The sequence below is a fragment of the Pongo abelii genome, chromosome 8 (genome assembly GCF_028885655.2).
Source record: "Pongo abelii isolate AG06213 chromosome 8, NHGRI_mPonAbe1-v2.0_pri, whole genome shotgun sequence".
Taxonomy (NCBI): domain Eukaryota; kingdom Metazoa; phylum Chordata; class Mammalia; order Primates; family Hominidae; genus Pongo; species Pongo abelii.
Window position 1 is genome coordinate 104842531 of NC_071993.2, and position 12148 is coordinate 104854678.

A 12148-nucleotide genomic window follows, 5' to 3' on the forward strand; every position below is an offset into this window, starting at 1 on the left:
GCTCTAAACCTTGAGTCTAGGGATCTGAACTGCAGAGAGGGTGTATGTTTGGCTCACTTTCCTTCCTTTAGCCTAAACTTGTCCTTCTGCCATGGTCTCCATAAGCAGTTGGGGAACAAGGATGTGCTTTTCTCCTATTCCAGGAGCTCTACAGCCAGGTCTGGGGTGGAGGGAGGGAAGTTAGTCCTTAGGTTTGTGGGGAGGGTGCATTAAATGACTCTAGGGGATGAGATCCTTCCCGGCTGCTCTGGGGCTGGCCATGAAGAAGGAGAACCAGCTACCTTTAGGGGAATTATTCTGGCCCCAGACTGCTTTGCTGCTGGCAGGCAGGCAGAGGGCATGAGGTTCTGGGCGGGACGTTCTGGGAATGGGTGATACAGATTCTCCATCTGCCGCACCCTTCTCCTGACCCTGCCTCCCTCCTCTCAGCTGAGCAGGCTCCTCTCTGCACTCAGGACCTCCATTCCGATCTGTATTTAATCCCAGCTGAGTTCTAAGGTCCAAGTGTGGTTCTTCTGTTACTTGATGGGCACGTATCCTGACTCAGTTTCCATGTCAGCAAAGCGGGAAGGATAAGCCCTGCCTGTCTTATTCCTGATCTTATTCATACACTTGGGCTTCTGGAATACCTGGAGCTTTCTGGAGAAGGGTGCTGGGAGCAGCCTGGAGCTGAGCTCTTTTGAGGAGCAGCCGGCAGACCAGGCAGCGAAAAGGACCAGACGGGGGCGCAGATGCCTTGGGAAAGTTGCAGCTCCTTTTTGGGCCTTGGTTTCCATGTCTGAAAAGGAGGGAACAGGACTAGATGACTTCTCAGGTGTTACTGGATTTAAAGCTCTAGGATTCTGTGATTGTTGAGGGCCAAATTCCCAGGCCAGCTCACTAGCTCCTGGTGACCTCTGCTCTGTATGGCCCAGTCCATGCCATGCCCGCCTAGCTCAATTCACCTTGTTTTATGACTATTCTCTCTGGGAATGGCACCGCGTGAGAATTCAGCTGAACACAGCACAGCCCAGGCTCCAGAAAGGTTGGCTCTGCCCCTTATGGCCATTTGCCATCTTTTACTGGTGAATCTGTCAGTTCCCCAGAGATGGCCCCATCCTCCCCATCTCTCCCACCACAGGTGTCCTGGGTGGCAGCAGGGTGCACTGGGAAGCACAGGAGCTTTGGCACTGAATGGGCCTGGGGCTCCATCCTGAACATGGCTACTTAATAATAGTATCTCTAATTTGTTGGGGGCTTTCTATGTGCCAGACACCATGTCAAGTCTAACATAATAACTCTGTGAGGTATTATCCCCATCTTGCAGATGGGAAAACTGAGGTTCAAAGACACCTTACCTACTTTAAGTCTTTGTTCAATGCCTCTTTCTCAAGGAGCCTCCCTGCCCCCGCCGCTATTTAAAATGGCATTCCGCCTCTATCCTGGCCCTCCCAGATGGCCTTGATGTTACTCGTCTCCAGCCCTCCATAGCACGTATCATGCTCCAACATGCTACAGACTTTCCTTATTCTGGGTATTGTTTAGTGCCTGCCACGTCTTGCTAGGGCGGGGATCTTTGCGAATGTTGTTCACAGATGTATATCCCAAGCCACTAGAACAACACCCAGCACACAGTAGGCGTTCAGTCACTGTACATCACATGAACGACTGGTTAAATAACTTCCCCAGTGTCAGTTACGTAGAGATTGCACAGCATAAGGCTTAAGAACCCAGGCTTTGGAGCTAGTCATGAGGTTGAATTACAGCTCTTGCCACTTTAGCTAGCTATGTGACTTTGCGTAATTTACTGTTTCTGAGCCTCAGTTTCTCTGGTAATAAAATAGACTAATAACATTTATATTCTGGGACGGGTGTGAGGATTCATGGAGACATGGATGTAAAGTTCTTGGCATATGGCAGGCATTGCATAAATGTTAGCTGCTTTCCTGGAGGCTGTTTTTCTTCTCTTTTGCGTCTCATTTTCCCTCTGGTGGCCTGTTTTTTGACCACTTCACTGTCAACAGTAGTTCCTTAGAGGACAAGCCACCGTGGGAGAGGCTGGCGTCATCTGTGGTGTTAACCAGCCCATGTTCTCTTGCCTTCCTTCCAGGATGTGCCTGTTGCTACAGAGACACAACAGCAACTCCTGGCAGGTTCCTGGCCCCTGTGGCTGGGGTTCTGGCCTCAGAGAAGGCTGGCTCTGGGCACAGGGAGGCAGGGAGGGGCTTGATTTGCCTTCTGGGCTGGAAGTCTGGGTGGAGGTTCAGCCTGGAATCTGTTGGAAGAACTTGGCTGGCTCCCTGCAGAAATGAAGCGCTCATCCTCCTGTCTCCACGGGGCCCTTGGAGTCTGGAGCGGAGTTCCTGCTTGGGCCGAGGTCCAGTGGCACTGGTCTGGGTGTGATGCCCAGACCCTGGGAGGGGGCCATAGCAGCCAGAGTGACACATAATCAAACTCCTGGCCCTCAGAATGGCACCTTCCCAGAGTAGGGTTGGCAACCGTGTAGATGCTTGAAGAGGCCTGGTGGATGTTTTACCATTCTGCCTCAGTGAATGTTGGCTGAGTCCGCCTGGGGAGGGGACTCTCAACATGAGCAAGCACTGCCACCTCTTCTTGCAGACTTGAACGTGACCGTGGGGAGGACTATTTCAGATCACTGGGGCTCCGTTTTTCCCCTCCAAATCCTGCTCTTGATCCTGGGCAGCATGAGCGACTGTGGCTTTTGCTTAAACCAATTCACCATCCCAGATGAAGAAGGGAGTGGTAGTTGAGAGTGCCAGCGGACAGCCAGACTCCTGGGATCCAGTCCTGCCTTCATCTGTCCAGGCTGTATGACCCTGCACAAACCATTTAGCTTATCTGTAAACCTGGGATAATTACAGTACCTTCCTCTTGAGATTATTATGAGGATTAAACGAGTTGATTGTTGTGAAGAGTTTAGATTCAACCCAGACACGCCAAGCCCACTAAATGTAAGCTATTATTGTCATTTTAAGGGGTACATGCCTGTGAAGAGGGAGTATTCTTGAGCAGAATAAAAATGGTATTATTCTTATTATTTCTTTTTTCTTGAAAAATGGGGAGTTGTGGCAGCACTGGCCCACCTTCCTGCTGGAGTGAGTTGTGGCTGCCTGGTGCAGGCAGGTGGGGCACCAGCTCCTCCATTTGCATAATCCCTTCTGGGTCCATTTCATTACTTGACTGCCCCTAAAGGCATTTGCTATTTTTATTACAAATTAAAGTGTAGCATAAGCCAACAAAGATGTCAGGAGCCTGGGTGGGGCTAAGGGACAGAGAAAAGACAGACTTATCTGTGCGCAGGAGGGGACGGAACGGTTTGGGCTCCCATAGGTCTCAGAGAAAGGGATTAGAAGAAAGAGGGGAATGGGAATGCTGAGCCTGGGTAGCTTGGGGGTGGCTTTGCACCCACAAATCTGTGGCTGGTATAGCACAGACCAGTAGATGCATTGAATTTGAGGCACCTGCTCAAAAAGCCTGTACTGCTAGCTCAATGAGGAGGCTCTGTTTTTTTTTTTTGGTGGGGTGGTAGGTAATGTTGAGTGAGTTCACTATCCACCCGTCCTCTGTATCTTTCAGCCTTGTATCTCTTGTAACACAAGCATCTTGGGGGCAGGGGACTTGTCCACCTCGTTAGAGGGTCCCTATCACATTCCTCATGGGAGGAACCTAGTGCTTGTCATACAGGATATTCTCAATAAATGCTTGCTGAATGAATATGTAAATGAATGAATGCAGAGAGCTTGCTTTCTGGTATAGCAACCTGAGAATTCAGCTGAACTTTTTAGAAAGCCCCTTGGTGTCCCACTCCCATCCCATGCACTTGGCTCCTCTATCTGGCTGGAGGGAAGGCAGCGTAGGGGTGGCAACCACGTTACCTTCACTTACCATTATATACCTAGAGCCTAGCTCAGTACCTGGCACATAATAGGTGCTCAACAAATATTACTTTCACTTACCATTGTATGCCTAGAGCCTAGCTCAGTACCTGGCACATAATAGGTGCTCAACAAATATTACTTTCACTTACCATTGTATGCCTAGAGCCTAGCTCAGTACCAGGCACATAGTAGGGGCTCAACAAATATTGCTTTCACTTACCATTGTATGCCTAGAACCTAGCTCAGTACCGGGCACATAGTAGGGGATCAATAAATATTACTTTCACTTACCATTGTATGCCTAGAGCCTAGCTCAGTACCTGCACGTGGTAGTAGGGGATCAACAAATATTACTTTTACTTACCATTGTTACCTTCACTTACCATTGTATGCCTAGAGCCTAACCAAATATTTGGCACATTGTAGGTGCTCAGTCAGTATTTGTTGAACTCATGAATGAATCAAATGGAAGCCTTATCCTGGAGTCTGAGTGCTGCAGTGGTTCTCTTATCAGCTGTGGGAACTTACAACTCCTCTTTGCAAATCACTGGACCCCACTCACCCAACAGGGTCACATGACACAGATATACCCTGTTATATAAAACTCATTGTGAAGGCATTCATGATTATCACTTACAAGGCATCATCTGAAGTCTGCTGTCACCCTGAACCTCCTGATGTCCTTGGCAGGCTGTCTCTGTAGTTGTCTTGTCCCTTATTTCTTGTGCTGTTGTGTATGGACAGTCAATGGGCACGGTTATCTTGTCATTTACCACCGCATTTGGAACCATTCCTCCGTGGGTTTTGGGTTTTACTTATCTCACTATCTTAGATCCACTTTGTTCATTTTTTAAAAGGCAGCAGCTTCCAGAAGGACTAGGGAATAGTCTGAACAGTGACAGAGCTGCCTGTTACCCCTTTGACAAGATGGTGTGGTGGGAAAGGGCTCCAGCCCTGGCCTGGGGAGAAGTGGGCTCCATGACCTTGGGCACAGTGACCTTGAACACTTCAGCTCTCTGAGCCTCATCTCTGGAGCCCTTTCAGATCTTTAATTCTATGTCAATACACAGGAATGGGCTTTCTAGAAGTGGAATGATTTTTAAGTTGGTGTCTGTTTTTCAGGGAAATTGTAGCTGTTTTCATTTAAAAACTTTTCATTTACGCTGCTGTTCTGAGTGTAAAAACAGCACTAGCTACAAGGAATTCATATTTTGTGATTTATTAGGAGTATTACTATGATATCAGAAAATGGCAGGGTTTTTTTTTTGTTTGTTTTGTTAAATGTGTTTTTAAAAGGGTTGCTGCATTCTGAAGTGTAATTTTATTATATCCTGGGATGACTTTTTTTCCCCATGAAGAATAGATCTACGTTTTATAACAAGCCTTCACTACTGAGGCTGGTCGTGAGCATATTCTATGGCGTTACATCATTCCCAAATGGTGTTCTGGCTACAAGAGCATTCTATTTTCCAAGCAGATTGCAGAGACCAAGGAGCAAGGTTCTTTCTAGAAATCAGAGTAACCTGAGATGAGCCAGGCCCATGTCCAGCCAGACATTGAGGAGTCTTATAAAGGAAAGGCCCTTAGAGATATACCAGCCCAACTCTCTTGTCATCTACATTAGGGAAACTGAGGCCCAGCATGGAGAAATGACTTCTTGCAGGTAAAAGGCCTAGAGTACACACTCCATTTCTGCCCCTCACTCATCACACATCCTTCACTTGGCCCAAACCCTGGTCCCCCAAATGTGAACATTGTTGTACACAACCAAACCACTGCTGGTGCCTGAGGGTGATACCTGCTTTGTGTTATGATCTGCTTTCAAAGCATCTCTTGGTGGAAGGGCTGCTCCTAATTCAGCATTCCAATCAGTTCTACTTTCCCCAGACCCTTTTTATCATCAGATTGGCACTAATATCTAGTAGAGAGTTTATTGGCATAATTTCTTCAGAAAAGAGGCTGGAAGGCTTAGCAAGTTCAAATGGTAACATTTTTATCAAGTGTCCCAAAGGACCACCCTTTTCCCTCCCATCACCACCACCAACACCAATAAGGCTTTCTCTAGCACAGGAAGTCAGGGGCAAAAAGCAGAAACAGCACAGGCCAAACCAGCAGGCACATGGTACATTATCGGATCAACCAGCAAGCAACCACCTGGGAGCCATCTTTGTTAAGGGCAAAATAATGAGCTCACGAGACACTGGAGGATACAAGACTATCTTGATTCTTCTGAAGGAGTGAGGGAGACTGGATGGGGTACTGGGGAGACTTTCTTTTCTGTTTTCTCAGAAAACATGCAAAGAAAGGCTTTACAAACAACTAAGGTTGTGTCAGTATCGCCCAATCTTCCCTTTCCAAAGATGGCCACCCCTGTTGTCCATTCAGAGGGAGCACACAGCAGAATCTACTGGGCGTGGAGAGAGAGACAGGCAGCAGGAGAGAGATTTAGTTTTCCACAAAGGCTGTTAGTTTTGTTTTGTTTTTTCTTTATTGATGGGATTTAAAGTGCATATAACTGAAGGCAAAGTCCAAGGCCTAGAGAAAGATATGAGGCCCGAGAGAGAGGCTCAGAGATTCTAAAGGCGGCGGAAGAATACCCACCTAAAAAGGCCACTTGAGCTGCAAAAACGATGGGGCAGGGAGATAGAAAATGGGAAAAAGAGAAAGGGGTTGGGGACGGGGTGGGGACGGGGTGGGGGTGGAGGAAGGAGTTTGGGAAGAAGAAATTACCAGTTTAGAAATTCGGCCAAAGATGAGTAGTAGGAGTTAGTTTATATCCCAGCTATGAAAATACGGGCTGACCTCAAGGTAGGAACAGTTGTTTTAGGAAAGGTAAGAAGAATGATAGCCTCAGGCCAGGAAACAGCATCCCCTGGCCCTTCAGGTGATGGTAGAAGTGATGGGGCTTCTCCAAGCCTCTGTCATTGTCTTCCCTGGAGACCCAATGTGGGTCAAAGGAGACTCTATCCAGCCAGGAGAAGGAAGGGGCTGGGGACCTTGATCTGGGGCCTACCCAGAGCTCCCCAATGGAAAGCAACATCCCTTTGCTACTGGACTATGGCTGGGGCCCCACTCACCCACACAGGCTGTGCCATCCTCGTTGGGCTCATAGCCCCGACTGCACTTCTTGTTGGTCCGGCACCTGTAGCTTCCATAGGTGTTGACACATACAGGCTTGTCTCGAGGGCACACGAATGGGAACTGGATGCATTCATTGGTGTCTGCAAGGCGAGGGGAACCACTCACCATGAAGGTGTGGGGCAGCAAGTCCCAGCCCAGGCTCTGCCTGCCCATACACTGTCTGGCTTTGGGAATGTGCCTTCCTTGCGGAGCCTCAGTTTCCCTGCTTCAGTTCCCTTGGCTGGCTCCTCCTGTACTTGGTCTCTACATGCTGGTGGGGGCACTCAGGCTTGGTCCTGGGTCCTCTCCTCTGTCTACCACAATCGTTCTAGGTGATCTCTTCATGCATGGATGATTCCAAAAGTTCTATCTCCAGTCACAATCTCTCCCCGTGGCTCCAGACTCACGAATACAATAACCCATGACCTACTTGACAGCTCCACTTGGATGTCTAAGATGCACCTCGTGCTTAATATGTCCAAAATAGAACTCCAGATTCTGCCCTGCCCTTAAACCTCTCTGGCCCTCTGTTCTGTCTTCTCTAGCTCAATCAATACCCCCATCATCTATCAGCTGTTCAAGGGGAAATCAGAGCGACCTCTGATTCCTCCGTCTTTCTTGCCCCTGTGCAATTTCACAGCAGAGCCTGTCCAGTCTGCCCCACAGTCCACCAGTCCACCTCTCTCTGTCACCTCTTTCTCATTCCTCTGCCACCACCCAATTTTCTGCCATCGTGACCTCTTGCCTGGATTTCTGCAGCTGCCTCCTCACAGAATACCTGGCTTCCCCTCTTCCCTCCAATCCACTCTGCAATTCAGCAGCTGGAGGGAGCCTTTAAAAATGTGAATCACATCATATCACTCCCCAGTTTAGCTTCTAAGGCTCCTAAGAGCAAAATTCAGACTCCCTACAGGGGCCTCACGGACTCTCCATCATCTCCAGGCCATACTGGCATCCCTCCTGCTCCTTCGACACACAAAGCCTTTGTCCTGTCTCCCACTTTTCACTCCTGGCCTTCCCTCAGCTCTTTCTGGGCCTAGATCCTTCTCATCCTTCAGGTCTCAGCTCAAAGTCTTCCCCCCGAGGCCCTCCCTGACCGCTCTGTCTGGAACAGTCTCCAGGGAGCACCTTGCTCAGAGGGTTCTGAAATCATCTTGTCCAACTGTGTGGTCATGCGATCAGGGTCTGTCTCCCTCCACTAGAATGGATGCCCCTCTTGTGGAGGCGGGGGGGTGGCACTTGGCCTACATCCCCAGCTCCCAGCATGACACTTGCTGTGTACAAGGCATATAACTGCCTGTTGGGTGATGAAAAGGAAGAGGAGGCTAATCTCAAAGGGTCCTTCCAGCAGGCAGAGAAGACTCTGGAATTTCTATGCACCTGCACTAGGGGTCTGGAGTGGGGCCGGGTGGGGACGTGGAGAGTGTAGGGGAGTCATTTCCTCCTCCAGCCACCCTTGGCACCACTGCTCCTCCACCTCCCGACCTGTGTTCCTTTGTCCAGACAGTGCCCCCCACCAGAACCCTGTCTCCCCTCTCTGTGACTGCTGAACTGCTCCTCATCCCTCAGGGCCCAGCTTGGACCTCACTTTGTCTAGGGCACCTTCTAGGACCCTCCCTAGGCTGGTTTAGGGCCCCTGCTTTGTAGTCTCCAAGCCCCTGCCCTCCCCCATCTGGGCCCTGATCACACTGTGTGGACGTCAGCTGTTTACTTGTGTGGCTCTCCACTGGTTTTCAGCTCCTGAGAGTGGTATCTGTCTTGTTTACTCCTGTATCTCAGTAGCAAAGGGCTAATGAGCAGCTGCAGAATAGACTTGGGAAGAATGCTGGATGAGGGTTCAAGGAAGGAGGGAATCCTTGGCCTGACCCCTCATTGCTGGTCCCTGGGATGGAAAGTGTTGGGGGTGAAGGTCTCCTGGACACTGAACTTCTAGGCTGCCCCTTCCCATTCCAGGCCCTTGGGGACTTTCAGAAGGTTCTTGGACCCTCAAGGAGCTGCCATCCTGGTAGTGCTGCAGCTACCTGCCTGCCCCAGTACTGCACCAGGCTGCAATCTCCCTTCCACACTGTGGCCACACTCCATACACTATTTTGCCCCAATGCCCTTGGCAACGCACACCCTTGCCTGCCAGCCCCCTTGCTTGCTGCTCCACATGGACTTGCTGGCCATGGCATGTGGCTATTCCCCCTGTGCCAGGGTGGTGGTGTGTCTCTTTCCCATCTGTACTTTCTCGGTACTCATGGCAGGGAAACACTGCCAGTTTCCAGAACCGCAGTGATTCAGCCTGAGGGTCACTAATATCATTCCCACCCTGGTGAGTCATGTGGTGGTTGTCTTGGCATCTGGAGTCCCAGGACAAATAACACCCTCCCCTGTCCTCCTTTCCGCCCCTTGCTTGCACGCTGGACCTTGCCATGAGTCAGGCGGGCATGCCCCAGGGAGATTCCGGCCTCTGCCCCATGCCCTGGTGACTGAAGGCAACTCACCCATGCAATGGCCATTTTCCTGCTGGGAGAATCCTTGGCCACACTGCAAGGTGGGCAGAAGCAGAGACATGAGTGAGTTGAGAAGGTCCTATCCCAGGTTCCCTCCTAGTCACAGCCACAGAGCAGCTGTCACCCTAACCACAGTGTGAGGCATGCTCTGAGCTCTGGGCCTGGGGGGATCCCCCTCCCTTGTAAGACCCTTCCTTTGCGCTGAGAACAGAAGCCTGGCGGGAAGGCCATGAATGGCTACGGTTCAGACTCTGGCTTATTTCCCTGTGCAGGGGATCCACGTGAGCTGGGATGCCTAACAGAACCTGTCCCTCCTGTAGCATCGCCCTGAGACTGAGGCTGGGTCTGTCAGGGCAAAGTGTAATGAGGGCTGGGAGATGCTTTTTGAGGTGTCTGCTCACTGCCCACATTCACTTCTCCAAGAACCTCCCCCTCACATGGGTGGGTGCCTGCAGCCATGCTTGTGTCCCACCTCTCTGGCCAGGGCTGATGGGTGGACATCCTAGCAGGAGGGAAGACTCAAGGCTTTGCAGCAAGAATTTGAACAAATTGACTCAGAGACTTAAGAGTTGGGAGCTGGCCCTGCCAGGCTGTGGAGGCTCTACCATGCCCATATGGGGGTCTCAGAGACAGCAGCCTGGGGTGGGGCAGGGGACTAAAAACTAACACACATGACACAAAATGTCAATCGACTATACTGATGAATGAGGTGGGTGGATGGAGACTGTTGGGGAAGAGGGGCCCCTCTCCTCCCAAAGCCAGTGCACTGACAAAGGTCCTTGAGCTCCTGGGGCTGAGGCCATCAAGCTGCCAGTTTCTACTCATCCTGAGCTTCCCTGAGTTTTATGAGTGATCCTCCTTATAAGCCCCCTTCATTTGTGTGAGTTTCAGTGGGTTCCTGTTAATCGCCACCAAGTGAACCCCATCAGAGTTGGAATGACACTGCCGAGATGGATCCAGAGCTTCTCCTCAAAGAGCCTCCAGAAACCCTGCTGCAGGCTCTGAGCCCCACCCTAGGGCAACAGGAGGTCTTGTCAGAGACTCGGAAAGAACCAGGAGGGCAGCAGGAGACCTGGGGTCATTTTTTAACTTTGCTCACAACTGGCTGTACAGCCTTGGTGGGCCTTGGTGGGCCTTGGTGGATTTCCTCTCTTAACCTCGGTTTTTTTCCTCTGTAAAATGGGTGCAAAAATGCTTGCCCTGCTAATACACCAGGGATTCTTTGAGAAGCAGAAGAGATGTGGGTGTGATAGTGTTGTGCAAACTACAAATGGAGGGATCAGTATGAAGCCTTCGCTTTGCCAAGAAGATTTCCATTACTCTAGAGGCTGAGTTTGCAGATTCCTGGGAACCCAGCTTCAGCCCATGGGGTTGTGGGTGTGCCCGCTTTTCTGGCTATGAGGCCCAGATGCCTTTGCCCACCTCCAGTGGGGCTGGGTCCTGAAGTGTGTCCTCATCCCGGGGATAGAGGATCTCCAGCACTGAGTTCATCTCCCCGCTGGCCACGTTCCGGCTCACCATCTTGCCGTCTGGCCACGTCACCTCCACACTGCTGGCTTCATCCTTCCCTGAGGGATGGAAGGAGAGAGCATCAGCAGCAGAGGAGAGCAGCAGGCTCTCAGCAGAAGCATCAGCATCAACTAATTCATCCATTGAATAAAAGCATGAATTGAGCACTGTTCTAAGTGCTAGGGAAATGGTGAACAAGACAGATTTGAGGTCCCTCCTCTCTGGGGCAATGCTGTCCAATAGACCTGTCTGTCAGCAAGGACAGAAATGTTCTGCATCTGTGCTGTCCAGTACAGTAGCCACTGGTCACATGTGGCTGTTGAGCACTTGAAGTGGGACTCATGTGACTGAAGAGATGAATTTTCAATTTTACTTAACTCTAATTAATTTAAATTTAATGGCCATACATGGCTAGTGGCTGCCATGTTGGATAGTGCAGCTCTCGAACTCACGTTCTAGCAGACAGGCCAAGCATCAGGAGGCTGTACTGGAGGACACAGTAAGGCCTGTGATAAACAGATTGTCTTTGGAGTCTGGGGTTCAAATCATGGCTCTGCCCCTTACCTGGTATGTTGGAAAGAGCATGGTGGGAAGTGGATGGGAGACCTGGGGACAAATCCCAGCTTTGCAGCTAACTGGCTTTGTTATCCCAGGAATGCTTCTTGTATTTCTATTTATTGAGCTCTGCTAAGGGCCAGGCTCTCTCTTGTCACTGGGGATGCCCCTGTTCTCATGGAGTTCCCACTCCAATTGGGGAGACAAGCAAACAGATGAACAAATACATCATGCCAGATATTGACAAAAGTAGGGCAAGTAGGTAAGGAGGAACTGGGGGTTGCCAGGGCCTTGTCTAGTCATGTGGTCAGGGACAGCCTCTTAGGGAGGGGCATTTGCACTGAGCTCTGCATAATAACTTGGAAAAAGAGCTGGGCATGGTGGCTCATGCCTGGAATCCAATCCCAGCTACTCAGGAGGATGAGGCAGAAGGACTGCTTGAGCCCAGGACTTCAAGGCCAGCCTGGACAACATAGTGAGACCCTGTTTCTGAAAAAAACAAAAACAAACAAAAAACAACTTAGAAAAGATGGAGTGATAAAGAGCTGGCAGGTGGAGGACAGGGGAGAAAGACCATTCTACAAATCTAAG

The 12148-nt window shown here is 50.2% G+C and overlaps 1 protein-coding gene across 6 annotated transcripts in view; it reads right to left on the minus strand.

Moving 5' to 3' along the window:
* The window catches only part of CRTAC1 (cartilage acidic protein 1), a 168214-nt gene that overhangs the window by 12223 nt on the left and 143843 nt on the right, over positions 1-12148 (minus strand). The window contains exons 12-15 of one of the 6 annotated variants that reach the window (XM_054522751.2): positions 10916-11061; positions 9485-9527; positions 6956-7099; positions 630-778 (exon numbers count right to left, since the gene is read on the minus strand). In XM_054522751.2, the coding sequence (XP_054378726.1) occupies positions 630-778; positions 6956-7099; positions 9485-9527; positions 10916-11061 (482 nt within the window). Of the gene's footprint in view, positions 1-629; positions 779-6306; positions 6498-6955; positions 7100-9484; positions 9528-10915; positions 11062-12148 lie in introns of those variants that run through there. The other 5 variants (XM_024254101.3, XM_024254100.3, XM_054522752.2 and 2 more) reach the window with 5 other exon arrangements.